Consider the following 18,177-nt stretch of genomic DNA (forward strand, 5'->3'; position numbering starts at 1 on the left):
TTAAATAAATCATATGGACCTCTTGTGGTAAGCTTATAACTTTGATCAATATTCGTAACAAAAGTTAAGTTAGTTTAAAAGTTTCCATAGCTGCTTTTCTGTTAAAGAAAAAAAATGAAATGTCTATGACTGACATTGACTTTGACACTTGACAGCAATATTGACAGCGAAAGAAAAACATGTTTGTTGACTTCATGTTCACGTGCTGATTATTTTCCATTTTAAAAATAATAATTAATATCTACATCAATCAACTTACAGTCATAAACTGCCAAAAACCATCTCCAAAGTTTATATTTTTAAGGTAAACATAATATTCAACATGTCTTCAAAAAGACCACAATTACCAAAATCAGTACTGGAAATGAAATTCATGAGAAAAACTAAGGAAAGAATAGAAAAGGAATTAGAAAATACACAAGGGCATGACAGTTTATACTCTAATATCATAACAGATGAAATGCGACACGCTTCGGGTAATTTCATAACAGAGTCCAGTTTTATATTTTGTGAGGACTTGCTTGAAGGAAGGTTGTCATACAAAGGCATGAACCCAGAAATAGAAAGGCTTATGGAACAAGATTTCAGAAACGCGAATCCTGATGGAGATATGAAAAAAGATGTATCAGATGAAATATTATTGAAGAAAATGGAACATTTCAATAGAACCAAGAAACGGGCTTATCAAACTCCCAATAAACATCATGTATCAAAAAAACGGAAATTTTAAGATGTTATAGATATGTTATTTTATATTTGGTCAAAGTTATTTTGTTGTTTTAGGTATTTGCAGTGTAATTATGACTAAATCTTAGACTTTAGAAGCTTGCTTCTATGTAATTATGTTTGTTAAAAGTGGTTATCACTAGCACAAACTCAATAAAACACTTAAATATTCAATAAACTCTTTATTATTTAAAATTTTCACATAATTTAATTCTCCTTTTACTTATTATTTCATTTACCAACAATTTTGTGGTTTTAGCCTAATTTAAGTACATTTTCATGGGTTTATAGGTTAATTTAACCAGCAACTGAATGCATATTTTTAAATTACATAATTAGTGTATTATTGTTTTTAAAATTAATCAATAGGAATCTTACATAATGTTAGATTAAATGTAATGTTACAATTTAATGACTATGTTCAAGTACCAAATATATATTTCTAGAATTTATTTAATAATCATTGGGTTGTCCTTACAAATAAGGCACTTCACTAACATCATATTACTATGATTAATCATTGTCATTTTAATTTGTTCAATGTATCAATCAAGTAGATTAACAAAATTGCTAATTTTTTATTAAAAAAAACTCCTAATTTAGAAATAACTGTCAAAATCTATTCAACATGGATAAATGCCTATCTCTAGACGCATAATACATTTCAAGGTAATTTTGCTGAATACAATAACACCCAAAACAATAACAAAGTTTACAGATTTTAGTGAAACGAAATCATTATTAACCCTTATTCAAATAAAGGTAGATATATTACCACTTCGTTTACTTTTAAAAAAGGATCGTAATATTCGATAAGGTAATACTTAAAGATATTGTGGTCACTTATTTATATTTTTAAATATATTGTTTTACATATCTATGCCATTTTATAACTTTTCAACGTCATTTGTCACTGTCAGGTAATGTCAAAGTCAACCAAACGGTTTTGTTGTGAAAAAATTCAAGTTTTTAGCGCGCGTTTTTGGTATTTTTGAAACTTTGTTCAACGAAAATTCTAATGTGTTTTTTCGATTCAAATTCCTAAACTATAACATTTATTGTATAATCTCACTTAGAGGCAGCGTCTGAAATTGATTTATTCATATAATTTAGACATTTTAAAGAAGTGGTAAATAGTTTACCACTGTCCGATCCCGTCATGACAAAAGTTTGATGATTTATAAAAAACACGGTTGTTTTTTGTATGTGCACAAATAAAACTAAATAAATATTAGGAGAAATTTTAAGTTTTTTTTATATTAACGTTTCGACGTTACGTAATTAGTGAATTGTTAGTTTCAGACTCAAGGTAAGAATAATCATTGTAAGCATAATAACTAATATTAATAAATATATTTTTTATAAAAACAATAAAATTTTTTCATTCCCAAAATATTTAATAAAATATAGGTAGAACCAAGAGGAAGTCACTAGTCAAGAACCAAAAACAAACGAAGACGGACAACTATTTTACCACCAACATTTAATAATTGGTAGGCATGAACGGATAATGGTAAATTATTTACCACCCAAAAAACTACCCCTTCCCCTATTTTTTTATTAATTTTGATCAAAAATATGAAATAAGTGACCCACAATTACCCAAAATCCACTTCAACTTTGTAAAAAAAAATGCATACCAGCTCGCATTTGAATAAGGGTTAACACAATTAATTATCATGACGTGTATGTAATTGGTAAACTAAAATGAAATTAAAAAATGTTATTCAATTTAGGATCTAATAATGTTTCTAAAGATTTATGTTTGTTTAATACTATTATTGCCAACTCAGAATTGCACCCAAATTAAGTGATAGCTAGTCAACTACATAAATTTAATCCTTAATAGAGTGAGATATCATGTTATTAGTTACAAGGAATATGGAATTTTTACTTATTTAGGGAATTTTATAATCTCATGCAAGCAACAGCTAGATACTAAAACTTTTTGCAGTCCCTACTGATTGTTATAAATGCCATAAGAAAGTCACTTCTGCGAGTTTACTCCGCAACGCTATACTCCCATTCCCGCAGGCTTATTACAGATCTTAGCGATCAGTAGCAATAAAGCAATGCAACTGGTACGCCAACCAATGACAGCGCCGCGTTCAATGAGGGCTATCGTTTTAGCGCTCACCAGTTAGCGCCACTGTAGAGTAAGGTCCTGTCACTTGCTAGTAGCGAAGACAGTGGCGCCAACTTGTGAGCGCTAAAGTCGTAGGAGGACTATCGCATTTGCTTTGCACTCATCAAGATGGCGCCTCTGTAGAGTAAGGTCCTGTCAATCGCCAGGGGTGCCAACTGTTAAGTATAAAAACGATAGCCCTCATTGCAGGTGGCGCTAGTTTCGATACATTTTTCGCAGTTGGCAACTGTTTCGTAATAACCCCGGCGGTCCTGTAGCTCGTTTAAAAGTTCATGAGAGATGTAAATGCGGCCAGTGTTACGGAGTAGCCGCGCTGGTGCAGTGTGGGCACGCGGGGCGGCGCGGCGGCGGTCAGTCGAGCCCCTGCTGCATGAGCGTGTGCAGGTCGCGGAAGGCGGCGCCGAGCCGGCCCTGCAGCGTCTGCCGCTTGAGGAGGAAGGCGCGCACGTCCAGTAGCAGCCGGTGGATCTATTATAATAAAATAAATAAGTTATTATTTTTTAAACCAGCACCCCTAGACAAAATGCACTTTTTGATGGAATCCGTCAAAACTCCATAGAAAAAAAATGCTTTTCGACTGGTTTGCGATTATAATGTGCACTTTGTCTAGATCCACAGAAACAAGTAGCCTTCACATCTGTACCCTGAGCACGAATAAATATAATAATAGTTCTCATCATGCGCGTCCATGGTTGTTTATGAAATAAACAATTACAAGAGTTATCATAACGCAGGTTATTGCAGTGGTCTGGGACTGTGTTACAGATGTTAGCATTATGTTTAGTTCAGTTCCTCAAATAGTGATGTTTTACCAATGCAAATCTACATTCTACTGTAGGACATTGTCTTTTTCTTTTGTTCAGTGATTTGGATCAAGATTCAAGACAAAAAAGAACTTCCCAGAAAAGTCTCTGCTTTGAAGTCATAACTTAGAATTGCCTTTCGAGCTGTTTTATTTTATTTTACAAGGAAAACAATACAGTGTATAAACTACGTAGACAAACAAATTATTTATGTGTGTAGTATTGTTACCTGCGCGCACTTGGCGTAGCGCTCCTCGCGCGGGATGTCGACGCCGAGCGTGCGCACGGGCGCGCTGACGTTCGCGCGCACCACCGACGAGAAGTTGCGCACGATCAGTCTCAGGGCGTTGCAGCCGCACTGCATGTATCTGGACGCGAGATAATATTATGATGCGAGGTGTTTTACAACCTAGTTCAACCAACTCGACAAAAGCTCGACAATATTATTGTTACAACAGAGCACAGTCGAGCGCTCGAAGCACGCTCATTTGAGACTCATAAATCGATCCACACTAAAGCCTGGTCCGTGAGCGCGTAGAATTTTGTTCAATGACCCGAAGCTACCCATCCTTATCGCTCGCGCGTAATTATATTGTTGTCGCGACTGTGCGACGGGCGCCCGCAGTGAGTGTGCGAGCGCGCTCGCATTGGACAAAATTCTACGCGCTCACGGACCTTTACACGAGTAGACCCACCTCTATATTTTGATTTAAAAATGTCAATTAGGATTCTTGTCTTTAATCATTATGTATGCTACGTACTACACTACTCATGATACGTATGTGATTATGGTATGTACTTACGATTCGTATTTGCTCTGTAATAATTCATATATCTTCGGGAGCATCAGTAAACAGATATCTAAATTCCATAACGACCTGGAAATAACACAATCACAGATAAAATATTTTTAAGGAACAAACAAATATCACATTTTGGAATAAAATTAACTCACGGTTTGTGCGCCATTATGTTGAGTATATCCAATATTACTGATGTATCTTCTAAGGCGATAATTGATTCTAAAGCTGACCGTAAATTTTTGTTGATTCGAACCGAATGGAATATCTGAAATAAGAAAAAGAAATCATATTAGACATTATAGGTATAATTTACTAATTTATAAAAATCGCAAGTAAGTTTGATAACTAAAAATGAATTTTATTCGGTAACAAGTTAAATTAGTGAACAAACAAAATATCTCCGGTGGATACCGTCTGGTTTTAGCAAGCCTGCCGTCGTCTCAGGTGGTGTAATGTGGTGGTGGTAAACAACATCTGATTCTGCAAATCCTGCAGTAGTAGTAGACACCCTAGATAGATTTGTTTGATAAGTAGGACTGACCAGCAAGGCGCGCTGGCGGCCATCATGGAGTCGTAAAATCGTTTTTATCACAATACATTTTTATGTTACTAGCTCTCTCGATGTCGCAGTCGTCTGTAGACTAGAAATGTTACTGACCTGCAAGGCGCGCTGGCGGGCGGTGAGCACGGCCATCATGGAGTCGTGTCCGCGCATCATGACGCCCAGCACCTCCTGCTCGCTGGGCTCCGCGCCCTGTAGTACTGACCTGCAAGGCGCGCTGGCGGGCGGTGAGCACGGCCATCATGGAGTCGTGTCCGCGCATCATGACGCCCAGCACCTCCTGCTCGCTGGGCTCCGCGCCCGCGCCTCGTGCGCCACGCCGCGCGCCACCCGCGCCCGCGCCGCGCTGCAAACAAATAACATGAGGTAAATGAGAGCTATCGTATTTGCCCTCATCAGTTGCGTAACTGTAGAGGGCTTGTCACTCGTCTGACGCCATCTGGTGAGCGCCCAACGGGAGGAGGACTATCATATCGTAATTACATTTACTAAAGTAGCTCCTCTGTAGAGTGAGTTATGTCACTCGCCAGTGGCGCCGACTGGTAAGCGCAAATACGATATACCCCTCACTGATAAGCCCCACCCATCTGGTGGCAAAGCGTTACGTGGAACAGTGCTCCTTCCTTCCCTACTAATCGGTATGCAAAATCATGCATTTTCTGGTGTAAAAAAGGTTAACCCTTAAGCACTCCTGCACACGACGCCGCCGCCGCGCCTTTGCACTGTTTATACGCGTCGCGTGAACACCGTTGCCGCGCCGCTGGCGAAATTATGCTTTGATGGCGCGGTGGCGGCGCGGCGGCGGTTTTACTCGGCGCGTAAGAACAGTGTAGGGGCGCGGCGACGGCGCGGTGGCGGCGTCGTGTGCAGGAGCGCTAAATGTCTTTTTTTCATTCATGTGCTACTGATTGATACAAAACAGTCAAATTGGCGTAACGTAATGATCACACGTATCTTTACTACTTACAAAAATCGCTTAAAAATTGTTCTACTCACCGGCAGAAACTCGTCAAGGTCCAATCCGACTGGGCGGTCCGTAGCGAACGGTACGAACTCAGGCTCTGGTTCCCTTTCTACGGCGTCCACATTGCGGGACACTGGAATACTTTCACGGACGACATTCTCCACTCTTCGCCTAAATCCAAAGTAATTAAGACTAAATAACACAAATCAAATCAAATAAGTTTATTTTCAGTATAACTAATAGTATTTTACAATCAAATAAAAATTAGTGCATGGTAAATCTAAAAATTCTACTCCAAAACTTACCTAGTTGTTTCATTTGTTCTGGTAAAAGACAACGATCTTGGACCCAGGGATGGTGGTCCTAAACATATTTCACTGTTGCTTTGACGGAGATTGCTATTGGCTGCAAATAATACATAGAGTAGGTTACAATGTTATTTAGTAATTCATAATTTAATTCAAGCATCAAATGTTAATGACTTACATATTTCTGTAGTGGATTTGGTCTCTTTATAGGAATTATGTCGGTTAAGGGTGCTCGCAGAGAGCGGGCTGGCAGCGTAATCTCTTATGACGGAAGTTTGCGCCGTCGCAAACGTGTTATCCTCTTTAGTATTGTCCATCACCCCTGAGTTAGGCAAATAAGCAGTCTTATGAAATTATCGAATTCAGTCAATAGTCATTTATGTTATGTATGTATATGAGTTTTAATTAATTATATTATTTTATGACAGATTCATGATCATGTAAGGTTAATACAATAAAACCACAATACGATTATGAGTATTCAAAATTGTAAATATCGCAAATAGCAAGCAACATGTCAGTAAATTAAATTGACTTTTTACGAGTGTATAAACTTAGCATAGTCTGGGACTGAACATATTTTCTGATCTATCTGTAATTAGTCTAATAAGCGCTTTGAAACCTGTATTCTGTTAGGTTTTAAGAGGTTTGAATTATAAATAATGGGAAAGATCGGAGAGTAACGTTAAAAATCCGAGAGGTGTAAATAGTTTATTTGGTCGCATTTATTACGCCGACCCAAGTTCAGAATTAAAAGTGGGTCGTATTTAGCCTCTTCGCTACAATAGAGAGGTATTATTAGCTTACGATATTAGCTTAACTAACAAAATTATGGTCACTTAGAGCAGTGGTTCTTAACCGGTGGTCCGCGGACCACTGGTGGTCCCTGGAGGCATTCCAACCTTGGTCAAAACAACTTTAAACTCATTTTTGCAGTCAAACTGGTTTACTTTTGACCGATTATGATTATGAGGTGGTCCCTGAGAAGACAGAAATTTGGTAAAATGGTCCCTCATGACTTAAAGGTTAAGAACCACTGACTTAGAGAATCTTACTTGAGAACAGCTCCGCCTTCTTATCTAAAGCGTAGTGTTCCTTGGTAGAGGTGGGTATGCGCGAGTAGTCGGTGCGCTGCCGCTGCGGCGGTGAGGGCTGCGGCGCGGGCCGGCCCGCGCTCTCCTCGAGGACCAGTCCGCGGAGGCAGTTGCTTACGCTCGACTCCAGCTTTACGCTCGACTCTTGCGCTGGAAGACAGGCGTCAAGTCATTTTGGCCCATAAAGATATAGTGGTGCCAACTTATGCGCTGAGTTCGAAACTCAGTGTTTCATCAGAAATTTACACACACAAAAGTAATCAAAAACAAATAATCCACTGCGGTATCAGTACTCAACGTTCGAATAATCTTTAGTACTACGCAAGCAATGTATAGTTCCAAAATACTGAACTATCCTATTCATGAAATTGACAGCGGGGCGCCACCGTCAATACCGGATCGCTGGTTCCGATTTTTGCCATGTTGGAAACCATATAATATGTATAGTTGAACGATGGTAGCGTCCCCCTGTCATTGAGTTTGGTGGGACAGTTCAGCGTGGGTCATCTATAAACTGATTACATTATGACGTCCCTGCTGTCATCATTGCTGTCACAAGCAATGTGTTCTGTTTATGGGCATATTGCTGCGACACCGGCCCCGCCCCCTTGTCACACCTCCCTTTACTTTTGTGATCTGTGTTTAGGCCAGTGGGTAGACAAGTGGCACTTTTGGATCTTATGTTGTAACTCTATACAAAAAAGGCCTTTCCACATTACAACTGTCACGTTTTACCACTTGTAGGGGGTTAGTTCGGATACAGCGATGATCGGTCGCTAGGCTAGGCAGTTCTAATACATTTGCATCCTACCATAACTACATGGTTACCGCCTCACTGCCTTGCCAGTGAGAATCACTAAGAAACCGCGCAGTTATCGCGCGTCTGAACATGGCCTTAGTCTCCATTGCTTGAGAGCGACACTCTCTAATTTCATCATCATCATTCATCATTTTCAGCCATAGGACGTCCACTGCTGAACATAGGCCTCCCCCAACGATTTCCACAATGGCCGGTTGGTGGCGGCCTGCATCCAACGCCTTTCCGCTACCTTTATGAGGTCGTCGTTCCACCTTGTGGGTGGACGTCCTACGCTGCGCTTTCCGATACGAGGTATAGGGGAGTAGGTACTCTCTCATTTACCAGAGACAAATAGGAGATTTGGCAAACACGAGATAGAGCAAGCCTTATATTCGCATTTTTCGGAAGACAAAAGAATGAGATATTGATGTAGATCTGTCATTAGAGGTCAGGTAGTGGTTGACTTTGGCAAGCAATTTTAATTTAAACTTCCAAGTTCCTTCCAGTTTCTAAATTCAAGGTAAGGCTCAGAAACCAGTTAATTCGCAGTGTGACCTTAGCCAGAATAATGAAGGTTTCGGAAATTAACGCACTTTCTTCTACTGGGATAGTTTGGTTTTAATTTATTTCTTGAAGACAGTTAAACAGTACAGACTAAAAGTTACATAGGAGTCTCTTTAGATTTACTTGTACTGTTTTGAATTAGTAATATACAAGAAATAGGCCAAAATGTAAGATTATAGAGCTGGAAAAAACTTACTTGGTAAAGAATAGTCTTCGGATGATAAGCTGGTAGCCGGCGGAGGCGTACGCGTCACTGGAAGATAATAATGTGAATCATTGCTATCTAAAAAGAAACTGTGAAAAGTGGGAAGTATACTGTTATTATTATTGACTGGTTAGTTGGCGTTTGGGGTTAGCGGCTTTTGTTACTATTAATTACATTTAGCTCTACTCACATGATCTAGAAGGTCGGAAAATTTCAGTGTAGTCATTAATATTAGGTATAACTGCACCTGAATCCTCATCGGCTTCTGTCCCTGATGTAGATTCCTCAGCAGTTTTTTCGTCTAACAGTGTTGGTCTATGCATCACTGAAATTAAACAAAATACATGAGCAAACTTCAAGAAGCAATATAAATCAGATACAGTTTAAAATAAAATTTAAGCTTTAATAAATAAATACTTTACCTTCTTTAGGCGGTTTTTCCTTTGAAAAACTCTTTCTTACAGAATGTCCCTTTTGAAATGGTGAAAGGTCTCTAACTACAGTAGGCACCATAGGAGGTGGACCACCAAATGGATGTACTTTATTGAGATCAACAACAGATAACACTACATAGGTTGAATGGAATGAACCAGCAATCTGTAATATCAATTAACATTTTTAAAGATTCGATAATTAGCTTAATAACATTATGTAAAATTCTGAGTATCCAAATAGGCTTGCTACAAATGTTAAACTTTATGATAATAATATGACATATTTCATTAGAAAACTGCATCATTAATAAAATTTAGTTTGTAAATTCCATCCCATCTAACTTACAAGTTGTGTTTGAGCAACAGTTATGTCATGGATTTGTCCCCAGTGTCCGTGCACAGTGTCCAGCACTCTAGCAGGCTCCCAGCCAATGACATGCAGTCCATCGTTACCACAACCCAACAATGTAGTTCCATCATCACTGAACACCATATGCCTGGAGAAAGTATGCCAAAAACATTTAGTGATTTACTGAGTGAATTTAAGTAATAGTTTCCACTTCATTATTGTAATGAGGTTCACCTTATGGAAGTATTCTCTTTTTCAAATTTAGAAACTAGTTGAAACTTCTCCATGTCCCAAAAGTTGACAGTTCTATCTGTGCCACAGCTCGCTAACAGGAACTCATGTGGGTGAAATTTAATGCATGTGACAGAAGCTGTATGCTCCATAAACTCCTGCAAAACTTTCCCTACACGCACGTCCCACACTTTCACTAATCCTGAAATTAAACATAGTTTATTACATTATATGCTTGATAAAAGTTGATCATACTTCATAATTACTACTTCTTAATTACAACACGATTTGCAAAATATTGATGGAAATCACACACTATTCAGTAATGGTTCGAAATGAATTAAACAAAATTATTCTCAGTTAATCTTACCATCCTCACAGGCTGAAGCAATCCATTGTCCATCAGGGCTAAATTGTAAACTATTAACAGCCAAGCGATGGCTAGAGTAAGTCACAATGCAACCTCTTTTTCTTGTGTCCCAGAGTTTTATATTACTGTCACAGGAGCCTGTAGTTAGGTAGTCTCCATATGGATGGAAGTCCATACATTTGATGGCACCTTTATGTCCAGTAAATGTTCTCAAAAGTTTTGCTGCTTCCAAGTCCCAAATTTTCAAGGCACCAGTTTGTGAACCAGCACAAACAAGATCCTCAGAATGTCCAAAGCAGACACACTCTACAGGAGTCGTATGTCCACTTAAGCTCTGCAATACAATGGAATTCATGGGTCAATTGTTATGGAAATTATGCACTAATAATATGCGGTCCAACAACTTAAAAATCATACAAACCATTAAGCAGCTCTGTCGGCCAATAGCCCATAAGTTAACCTTTTTGTCATCGCCTCCAGTTGCTAAAACTTGGTTAGACTTATGTCCCATCGCCAGGCAATTGACGTTTGCCTTGTGGGCGACAAATTCCTCTGCAAAAGTAAACGATACCATAAAGAGGTAAATAAATAACACACACAGTATTTACGATTTCGACAAATACTCACGTAATTTCCATGATCTTCGAACAGATTCCATCTTCAATCAAATTTAATTCAAACCCATTCCTAAATATTGTGAACTTGTGTTTAGTGAGTTTGGTCTTACAAGCACGATTTTTACCACTTGTCAGTTTTAGTGCATACAATTTATGTAATAAATTCTTTGCAATGTAGTGAATATAGTAACTAGAATTTTATAAAAATAATTTACAGCTTTTGGGGACAAATCAACAAACGAAATAGCACTTTTACTTTTTTTTTGTCACTGACTGAATCTGAATGACATTATTGACATTTCCAAAGATATTAAAAGTTTAGCGCCAAGTACTTGTAGTTTCATTCATTTCAATTCATCATTCGTCACTGAGCAAGTTCCTACTTTGATCTATTCATTTCATTTATAATATCTTTGATTAAATTTAGCATGAGCTTTTAATAGGGATGTTACACTTTCTTGCCTACCGATTGTTTTTGGGCAAAATCATAAATACCGATAAGTCAAGGTGAAAAAAAACTGGTATGCATGCGCCACAATTTGCACTTTGCAGTTTGCAGATAAAAATACAAAACTAGCAAAATGGTTATTTTTTCACCATTATTTGGATTACGATCGTTTCGAAAATTCCCACAGTTCCGTTATCTCAATTATATTCAAGGTCAGGAACCGGAGCCTAAAATTAGAGAGTACTTTTACTTCATTGATCATCAGGGTATGGTAAGAACTTTGAACTTTAAAAAAAAATTGCTGCCCGAAAGTTAATTTCGGTAATAATCATTATTAATTTATTGCAGTTATTTCTCGATGACGCACGAATGAAAAACTTTACGTCCTGTTTTAAAGAAAAAAAGTTTCTTGAATTTTTCTTTAAAAGAATTCGTATTAACAAGACTGGAAGATACGAAAATGAATTTCCTTACATATCACTTTGTGGAAGAGAGAGGAACTTTATAAGATGTGATGATGTGCCAATTGTTTTCACTCACATAATAACTAAAGAACCAAATGGAAAAGATTTCTTCACTTATGGCTATGCTGGAGAACTTTTAATGAGCCCATTTATGCCTGATAAAATATATATGCTACCTAATACAGGGAGAGTTTACCATCCAGCAGATGATAAGTTTGGAGGTATTGGACTAGTACGATCCAAATTGTCTATTGAGCTTAGTAAACATTTTGAATTTCGAAACGGAGAATCAAATCCACCAACAAATTTCAAATGGAAGGATACTAATTATGACTTAGACCAACAGTGGTTTGATGAGAAGGTAAAAACTAATAATATAAAAATAAAAACAAACCCTGATTAACATTAATTATACCTATATTGTTATTCATAAGATTTATAACTTAATGTTACATTGTGTGTACATGAACTTATAAAATAAACAGTAAAATAATATGTGATAATTCTAGATTGTGTAGTAATTAAATAAACTTAACAAGTTGTATCATTATTTGAAGGCTATTTCACTAATTAGGACGTTATTTTATAAGTTTATTTGTTCTTAGTTTACTTTATTTAAGGCCAACTTGTTTTAGATACTATCACAGTTAATTCATATGGCATTTTAATGTTTAAATAGGATTATTATCTTACTTCTTATGAAGTCTTGTTTAAATTTAATTGAATATATTTCTGATCTTGGCTATGTGGTTTCTTCTTTTGTAAATGGCTGATATGATCCTGCTTGTACCCATGAAATTCCTTGATTATGACCCTCATTTGGCTTCGGAGGTTTAAGCATCATATTCTTTGCTGGATCATGGATTTCTGGATCATATGGTTTAAACGTTATGTAGTGTTTGTCTTCGGTGGGGGGGTCATCAAACACATGATCTATACTTGATACAACACATTCCCTTACTTTGTCCAAGAAGAGTTTTCGATTTGATTTATACCTGTGAAAAGAGTCTTTTGTAAACAGTAACAAATAATTTTGAAAATAATAAAGCACGTCATAGAAACAAATACTCACGCAGCAGAAGCTTCAATGTTGGAAGGGACTTTCATGTTCAAATTATGAAATATCCAATGTAAATATTTCAATATTTGCCAAATATGGTTTCTTTTACGATCCCATTGTGGAAACACTTCACTTAAGTTTAAGGTGCCTGTGTTGGCATCAACTGCTGGATGGTAAAGACTTGGAGTAAATGTTAAAATCTGTAAATTTAAAAAGAAATTAAAATTTCATAAGTCAGCAATATATTACACATTAAGTAGAAATAAAATATCATCTACCGGTACTTCATCATCTGGAAACTTTTCAGGTAACGTCAATGTGAATCTGAATATTCCACCTTCATATGAACCAGCTCTGACAAATATAACTCCAAACCATACTGCAATAAATATAATCATGTTATGGAGATAAACAATGCACAGCAAGTTGTGTAAGTTAGAAATTGTTGCTTCACTTACAAAATGAGTTTTCGTATGAGGGGATTACATAAATCCCTTGTAAATTTTCTGTTTGCAACATTCGACTGCAAAAAAAATGGAATACATTTAACAAAACTTATACAAAAAGTAAATTAATGTAAGTACTGTGTAACTGCTTTCATGCTTACTATTCAGCCATAATTATGTATTCCTGGTGAAATAGTTCCTTAATTTCTTTGACATTATTATTAGATTCTTCATTCATTATTTGACGATAAAGTAAAGAATTTTAAAGTAAATAATTTACAAGTTTACAACAATTCAATAATTTCTATTTCCAGAAGACAGGAAGACAGATTTTAGTTCTGTCAGTCCTGTCACCTGTCCTTCAAAAATGACAGCATTATTTTAACGTTCATTTGGAGGTCTAGTGTAGCTCCTTTAGATGAATGAGCTCAAGCCGTAGCTCAAGCTAAATTCGATTGTGACGAATAAAAGTCGTTCTACGGTGAACGGGAACCGGCGGGAATGGTGAAGTTTTTTTTAAATCCATCAAGAAATGTCCGAGAAATTAATGAGGGTTTTCGCGAATGAAAGATCCGCTAGATGGCGGGACGTGGATGTGGGGTCTGAGCTGACTGCTGCGTGATTGGTGGATTTTGACATATCTGTCAATGTCATGTCAAAAATAACCAATCATGCAGCATTTGGACCTCGCGTCTACGTATTGCCATCTGGCGGATTTTTCATTCGCGAAAACCTCATTACAGGAACTCAAACATAATATGCGGTTCCGTTGGGGCCCTGTAACTTTGTAGAGATATTTTCATGATTCTTTCATCACAAATATATTTTCAAGTTAACTATATTAGTAGAAAAAATTTGAAACTTCTCCATTAATGCTAATCCCAATCCCAACTATATATATAATATATAATATATAATTATATTATATAATATATAATATATATAATATATAATATATATAATATATATATAATATATAATATTATAATTTAATATATTTAATATTTAATATTTTAATATTTTTAACACATTGAACGCCAACGCGGTCAATGTTGTCCGACACTGCACTTTCCTACCAGGCCAAGTAAAAATTTCAATTTTTTTCAATTTTCGTCGATTGTTTTTTTTTGTTAAATCGTTACATTATAAACATAAATAAAGGATTTTATTAACATATAGTTGTTTTTGAGTCTTTACATCGAATTATTAAGCGTCGGACATCATTGACTCCCATGGCCCCAGCGAGCGAAAATTCGAAAATCCGTTCCGTAGGGCCGCGCGGTCATGTCGTCGACCATCCCCGCTCGCATCCAAAAAAAAAGGAGAACAACCAAAAAAATAAAGAGTTGTACATTGGTAGGTTTTTGATATATTATATTACGCATAAATAGGAATATTATAAGGTATAAAATGAGAAACGAAACTAGTAGGATAAGTCTTAAATAGTGATTAAAAATAATAATAAATAAATCGATGATACCGTAAAAGGAACGCTAAAAGTGNTATAAGTTAACAATAGTTATGTAAGCATGGACCTATAGGTCCATGTATGTAAGTAATAAATTGTTATTCTTTCACGGTTTCTCTCACTACGAGTAGGTATTTAGACTTTATTGTATAGTATGGATGGATGGATGTTTGTTACTCTTTCAGGCAAAAACTACTGAATGGATTTTGTTGAAACATGCAGCATTTTATTTATTTATTAGAATAACATATGAAAGACACTAATTCATAAGGTTATTGAGTTAATTATCCAAATGACGACAAGTGTTAGTTAAGTAGCCGGTCTTTCTGTCACAATTTCTGAATTTCAAATAGGTGAAGTCGCGGACAAAAATTGATTGATTTAAGGTTCGGTCAAACCAACGCGATCACACGCGATCAACCGGCGTGCAGCGATGGCGATCAAATCAATGCATTTAGGTCTGGTCGCCATCGCTGCACGCCGGCTGATCGCGCTGTGATCGCGTTGGTTTGGCAGAACCCTTATACCTAAGTACCTAGTTGAATTTGCCACCTATTTTATATTCTCCTTTTCTGTATTAATTTTCCAAAATTAAATTAGTCTTACATGTATCTATTTTAACAATAGCTTATTAGAAATATCTTTTATCTCCCCTCTTTATAAAGCGTGAGTTACGCCCTTAAATTGTAATTAAATTATTGAGTTCTCGATCGATAGGTTGTTGCATTGATAGACACCGTTGTCGCAGAGGACTTCGCGAGGGGATATATTCTGAGCACCTGATGATCCCGGGATCAGCAGCGTTCGCCCTCAATTAGCCGGGATTATCCGCACGTGGCTCAGGATTATTGCTTACAGTTCCATTCCCACTATTCAAATACCTGCATAATTGTATTTATTGATTTTACCACGTTAGATACCTAATTTATTCGTGATCGTCGCTCATTGTGAGACACTAAATAAAAGTAGCCTCTTGTATGATATAGTTTTAAATGCTAAAAGTTATTTTTATACTTGGTCAAAAGGATTGCTTCTACTGCTCAAATGCAATAACTTTCACCAAGGGACCGAAGTACAAATAAGTATTTCAAAAAATAGCTTTCCGATTGTACCTACGAATGGTCATACTTAATACCTACTAAGCAATTAGTTTTTAGTATGAGGATTGAGGACGTACACCTAGCTACCTAATTATTTTTTGAGAATTTGATATCGGTCCTGAAGGTATGCAGTCGTATCGTGTTTGAATAGTTTTGTTTGATCAAGCATAAAAATAACACTCTGTTTATCTGTTTCTAGATTCGTGGATACAATCCTTTTCTTCTGTTATGTTATTTGTTTGGTGTGCAATAAAGTGTATTTATTATTATTATACAATCAGTATCAATGCTTTATACCTTTAATAGTAATTAAATAAAGGGAATGTCTAAGCTGTTTACAAAATCTGTCTGTTCTCATTGATGCTGAATGCGTTCGCCCCTTACACCATTTACAAACATTATCAGTTCCTCAAACATCGGCACAATGTATTTCGCTTTTTAGGTCCCTTTTTTTGAGCATCGATGCAATAATTAGAAATTATAGCTTTACAATATTGTTAACTTCTTGAAAAAATATCCTGCTCTCCACATAAAACACATTGCAGGTATTACATAAGGCAAACTTATGCCATTTGGCATTCTCCTCCACCTATCTACTTATTCTATTCTCAATGAATACCATGATAGGTACCATAATATTATTGAAAATATTAATCCGTACAGGCAGTAGTGCAGTAGAATCTAGAATTGCCTTAGGCAGGCTTGGTACGTCTGTGTGCTCGTTTCCTTGCAACATGTTAGTTCTCGTTTTATTATAAACAATCAGTTAATAGTGTTTTATGTCGGCAGTAATATACCTAATGTGTTTTATGACAGCCGTTTTCTTCGGAGAAAACAGACGTTAATTCGAGGAAGCATATGGGTGCGATGGCGCTCTCGGGCTCAAAGTGCCGCCGGCAGCGCCTCGGTCATAAAACACCATCATTTGATGTGAGCTCTGCAGCCCAGCAGTTTGGGTCTGTTGAATAAACAAACAGCTTTATTGGACTTCAAACTTCAATTAAAATGTAGACATAAATAGCTGTTTTATTTAGAATATGAAGTTAGGTTTAGTATATGAGGTTTTGCAATACACATCGTGCGCGAAGACAATTTTATTAAGATACAACAACATTCAAGATTAAAACTTCAGCCGTCCATTGAGATTTAAGTACCTAACAGTGGTAAGAGGCATACTGTTTGTGTTGGATCATAACGATAAATAGTTAGTGTTACCGAGCAGTAGCTCTATTAAATGAATTTAAATTTGATCGAGCAAGTAATGCAATAGGAGCTCGTGTGCTCGGAAGCCACAAAAGGCTGCGTCTCGCGAGCTACTCAAGTGTGACACGAGACGGTCAGCTCACGCATCTCCGAGAAACCTTAGAACATACAAACTTCGGGATGGTGTCACATTCATCTACCTTTTACCAAGTTGTACTGGTCGTGTTCTGTGGTTACATGTACTCAGCTACTAGGCGTGCAAACAATATTTTGGTCCTATTAAGTAAGTACGTAGATAAAGTCGTAGATCATGTCCAGGGCAAACTAACCTACTTGAGAATAAAAATGAAGAAGAAATTATTAATTCACCATAAATATGTACCTACATTCACCTCTTAGTTGGCCCCTTTTTAGGTAAGGTACATGTATTAAAGTAAGTATTTCGAGACAAAAGGTCTATCATTTCCTAGGTACGACCTAGTCTTATTAATGAAAATGTTAAAAATGTAGTTACTTTTGCGTTCAAACATATGTAGTAGCATCCTCCGTTAGAGTGGCTCTATGTAACATTATTTTTACAATAAAGTAAAATCAGGATCAAAATTAGGTTTGTAATCTCCAGAGCAGAGGTGAAGCCCGACTACAAAACTTTATTGAAGGAAGCTCTAAGTGATGCGATGGCAAGTGGATGTTCCCACGGTCGGTGCGCGGATTACTCGCATGCCCTTTCGGCGTCGTACAACACTGACCTGCGCTTTTTGCGCAAAAAGAATCGCCCGATAAATCACGGGTTCATTGTGTACACGATCTGGATAAAATTCCCCGATTTTGCCTTATACAAGTCCAAGTTTTTTGCTGGCATCGATCTGAGATGATGTCCAATAAAGGAGGTACCTGCTCAAATTTGACCGTCAAGGTGCCGTGTGTCACAATAAGACCTGCGATAACATCTTCCTAATGCTCAGTTCCGCATAAACTGTAACCTTAGCTAAAGGCATACAAAGTAAGATATA

The 18,177-nt window shown here is 36.9% G+C and overlaps 4 protein-coding genes across 5 annotated transcripts; 2 read left to right on the plus strand and 2 right to left on the minus strand.

Moving 5' to 3' along the window:
• Positions 1-172: 172 nt before the first annotated feature.
• LOC114366402 (M-phase phosphoprotein 6) lies at positions 173-1,297 on the plus strand. Its single transcript, XM_028323273.1, has one exon. It carries the CDS (start codon positions 323-325, stop codon positions 728-730), a length of 408 nt encoding a protein of 135 aa, XP_028179074.1. The 5' UTR covers positions 173-322; the 3' UTR covers positions 731-1,297.
• Positions 1,298-1,724: 427 nt separating this feature from the next.
• On the minus strand, positions 1,725-11,259 carry LOC114366207 (katanin p80 WD40 repeat-containing subunit B1). Of its 2 annotated transcripts, none has more exons than XM_028323006.1 (17): positions 10,986-11,259; positions 10,780-10,910; positions 10,359-10,692; positions 9,992-10,190; positions 9,755-9,905; positions 9,397-9,571; positions 9,222-9,299; positions 8,966-9,022; positions 7,368-7,556; positions 6,491-6,634; positions 6,310-6,409; positions 6,037-6,175; positions 5,246-5,386; positions 4,631-4,743; positions 4,479-4,553; positions 3,905-4,043; positions 1,725-3,340 (listed from the first exon to the last, which is right to left on the minus strand). In XM_028323006.1, the coding sequence occupies exons 1-17, from the start codon at positions 11,014-11,016 to the stop codon at positions 3,224-3,226; spliced, it is 2,313 nt and encodes a 770-aa protein (XP_028178807.1). In that variant the 5' UTR covers positions 11,017-11,259; the 3' UTR covers positions 1,725-3,223. The 2 variants fall into 2 exon arrangements, with proteins under 2 accessions (XP_028178807.1, XP_028178799.1); XM_028322998.1 differs by having other exon boundaries at positions 9,165-9,299.
• A 224-nt stretch (positions 11,260-11,483) lies between these two features.
• Positions 11,484-12,419, plus strand: LOC114366229 (UPF0598 protein CG30010). The gene is made up of 2 exons (XM_028323030.1): positions 11,484-11,694; positions 11,772-12,419. Exons 1-2 carry the CDS (start codon positions 11,557-11,559, stop codon positions 12,288-12,290), a joined length of 657 nt encoding a protein of 218 aa, XP_028178831.1. The 5' UTR covers positions 11,484-11,556; the 3' UTR covers positions 12,291-12,419.
• A 46-nt stretch (positions 12,420-12,465) lies between these two features.
• Positions 12,466-13,734, minus strand: LOC114366222 (ubiquitin E2 variant domain-containing protein pendolino). The gene is made up of 5 exons (XM_028323018.1): positions 13,555-13,734; positions 13,406-13,470; positions 13,226-13,326; positions 12,960-13,147; positions 12,466-12,882 (listed from the first exon to the last, which is right to left on the minus strand). The coding sequence occupies exons 1-5, from the start codon at positions 13,629-13,631 to the stop codon at positions 12,630-12,632; spliced, it is 684 nt and encodes a 227-aa protein (XP_028178819.1). The 5' UTR covers positions 13,632-13,734; the 3' UTR covers positions 12,466-12,629.
• Positions 13,735-18,177: the final 4,443 nt, after the last annotated feature.

Source organism: Ostrinia furnacalis, unplaced genomic scaffold, assembly GCF_004193835.3.
Source record: "Ostrinia furnacalis isolate ACB-3 unplaced genomic scaffold, ASM419383v2 OfSCF0069, whole genome shotgun sequence".
Taxonomy (NCBI): Eukaryota; Metazoa; Arthropoda; class Insecta; order Lepidoptera; family Crambidae; genus Ostrinia; species Ostrinia furnacalis.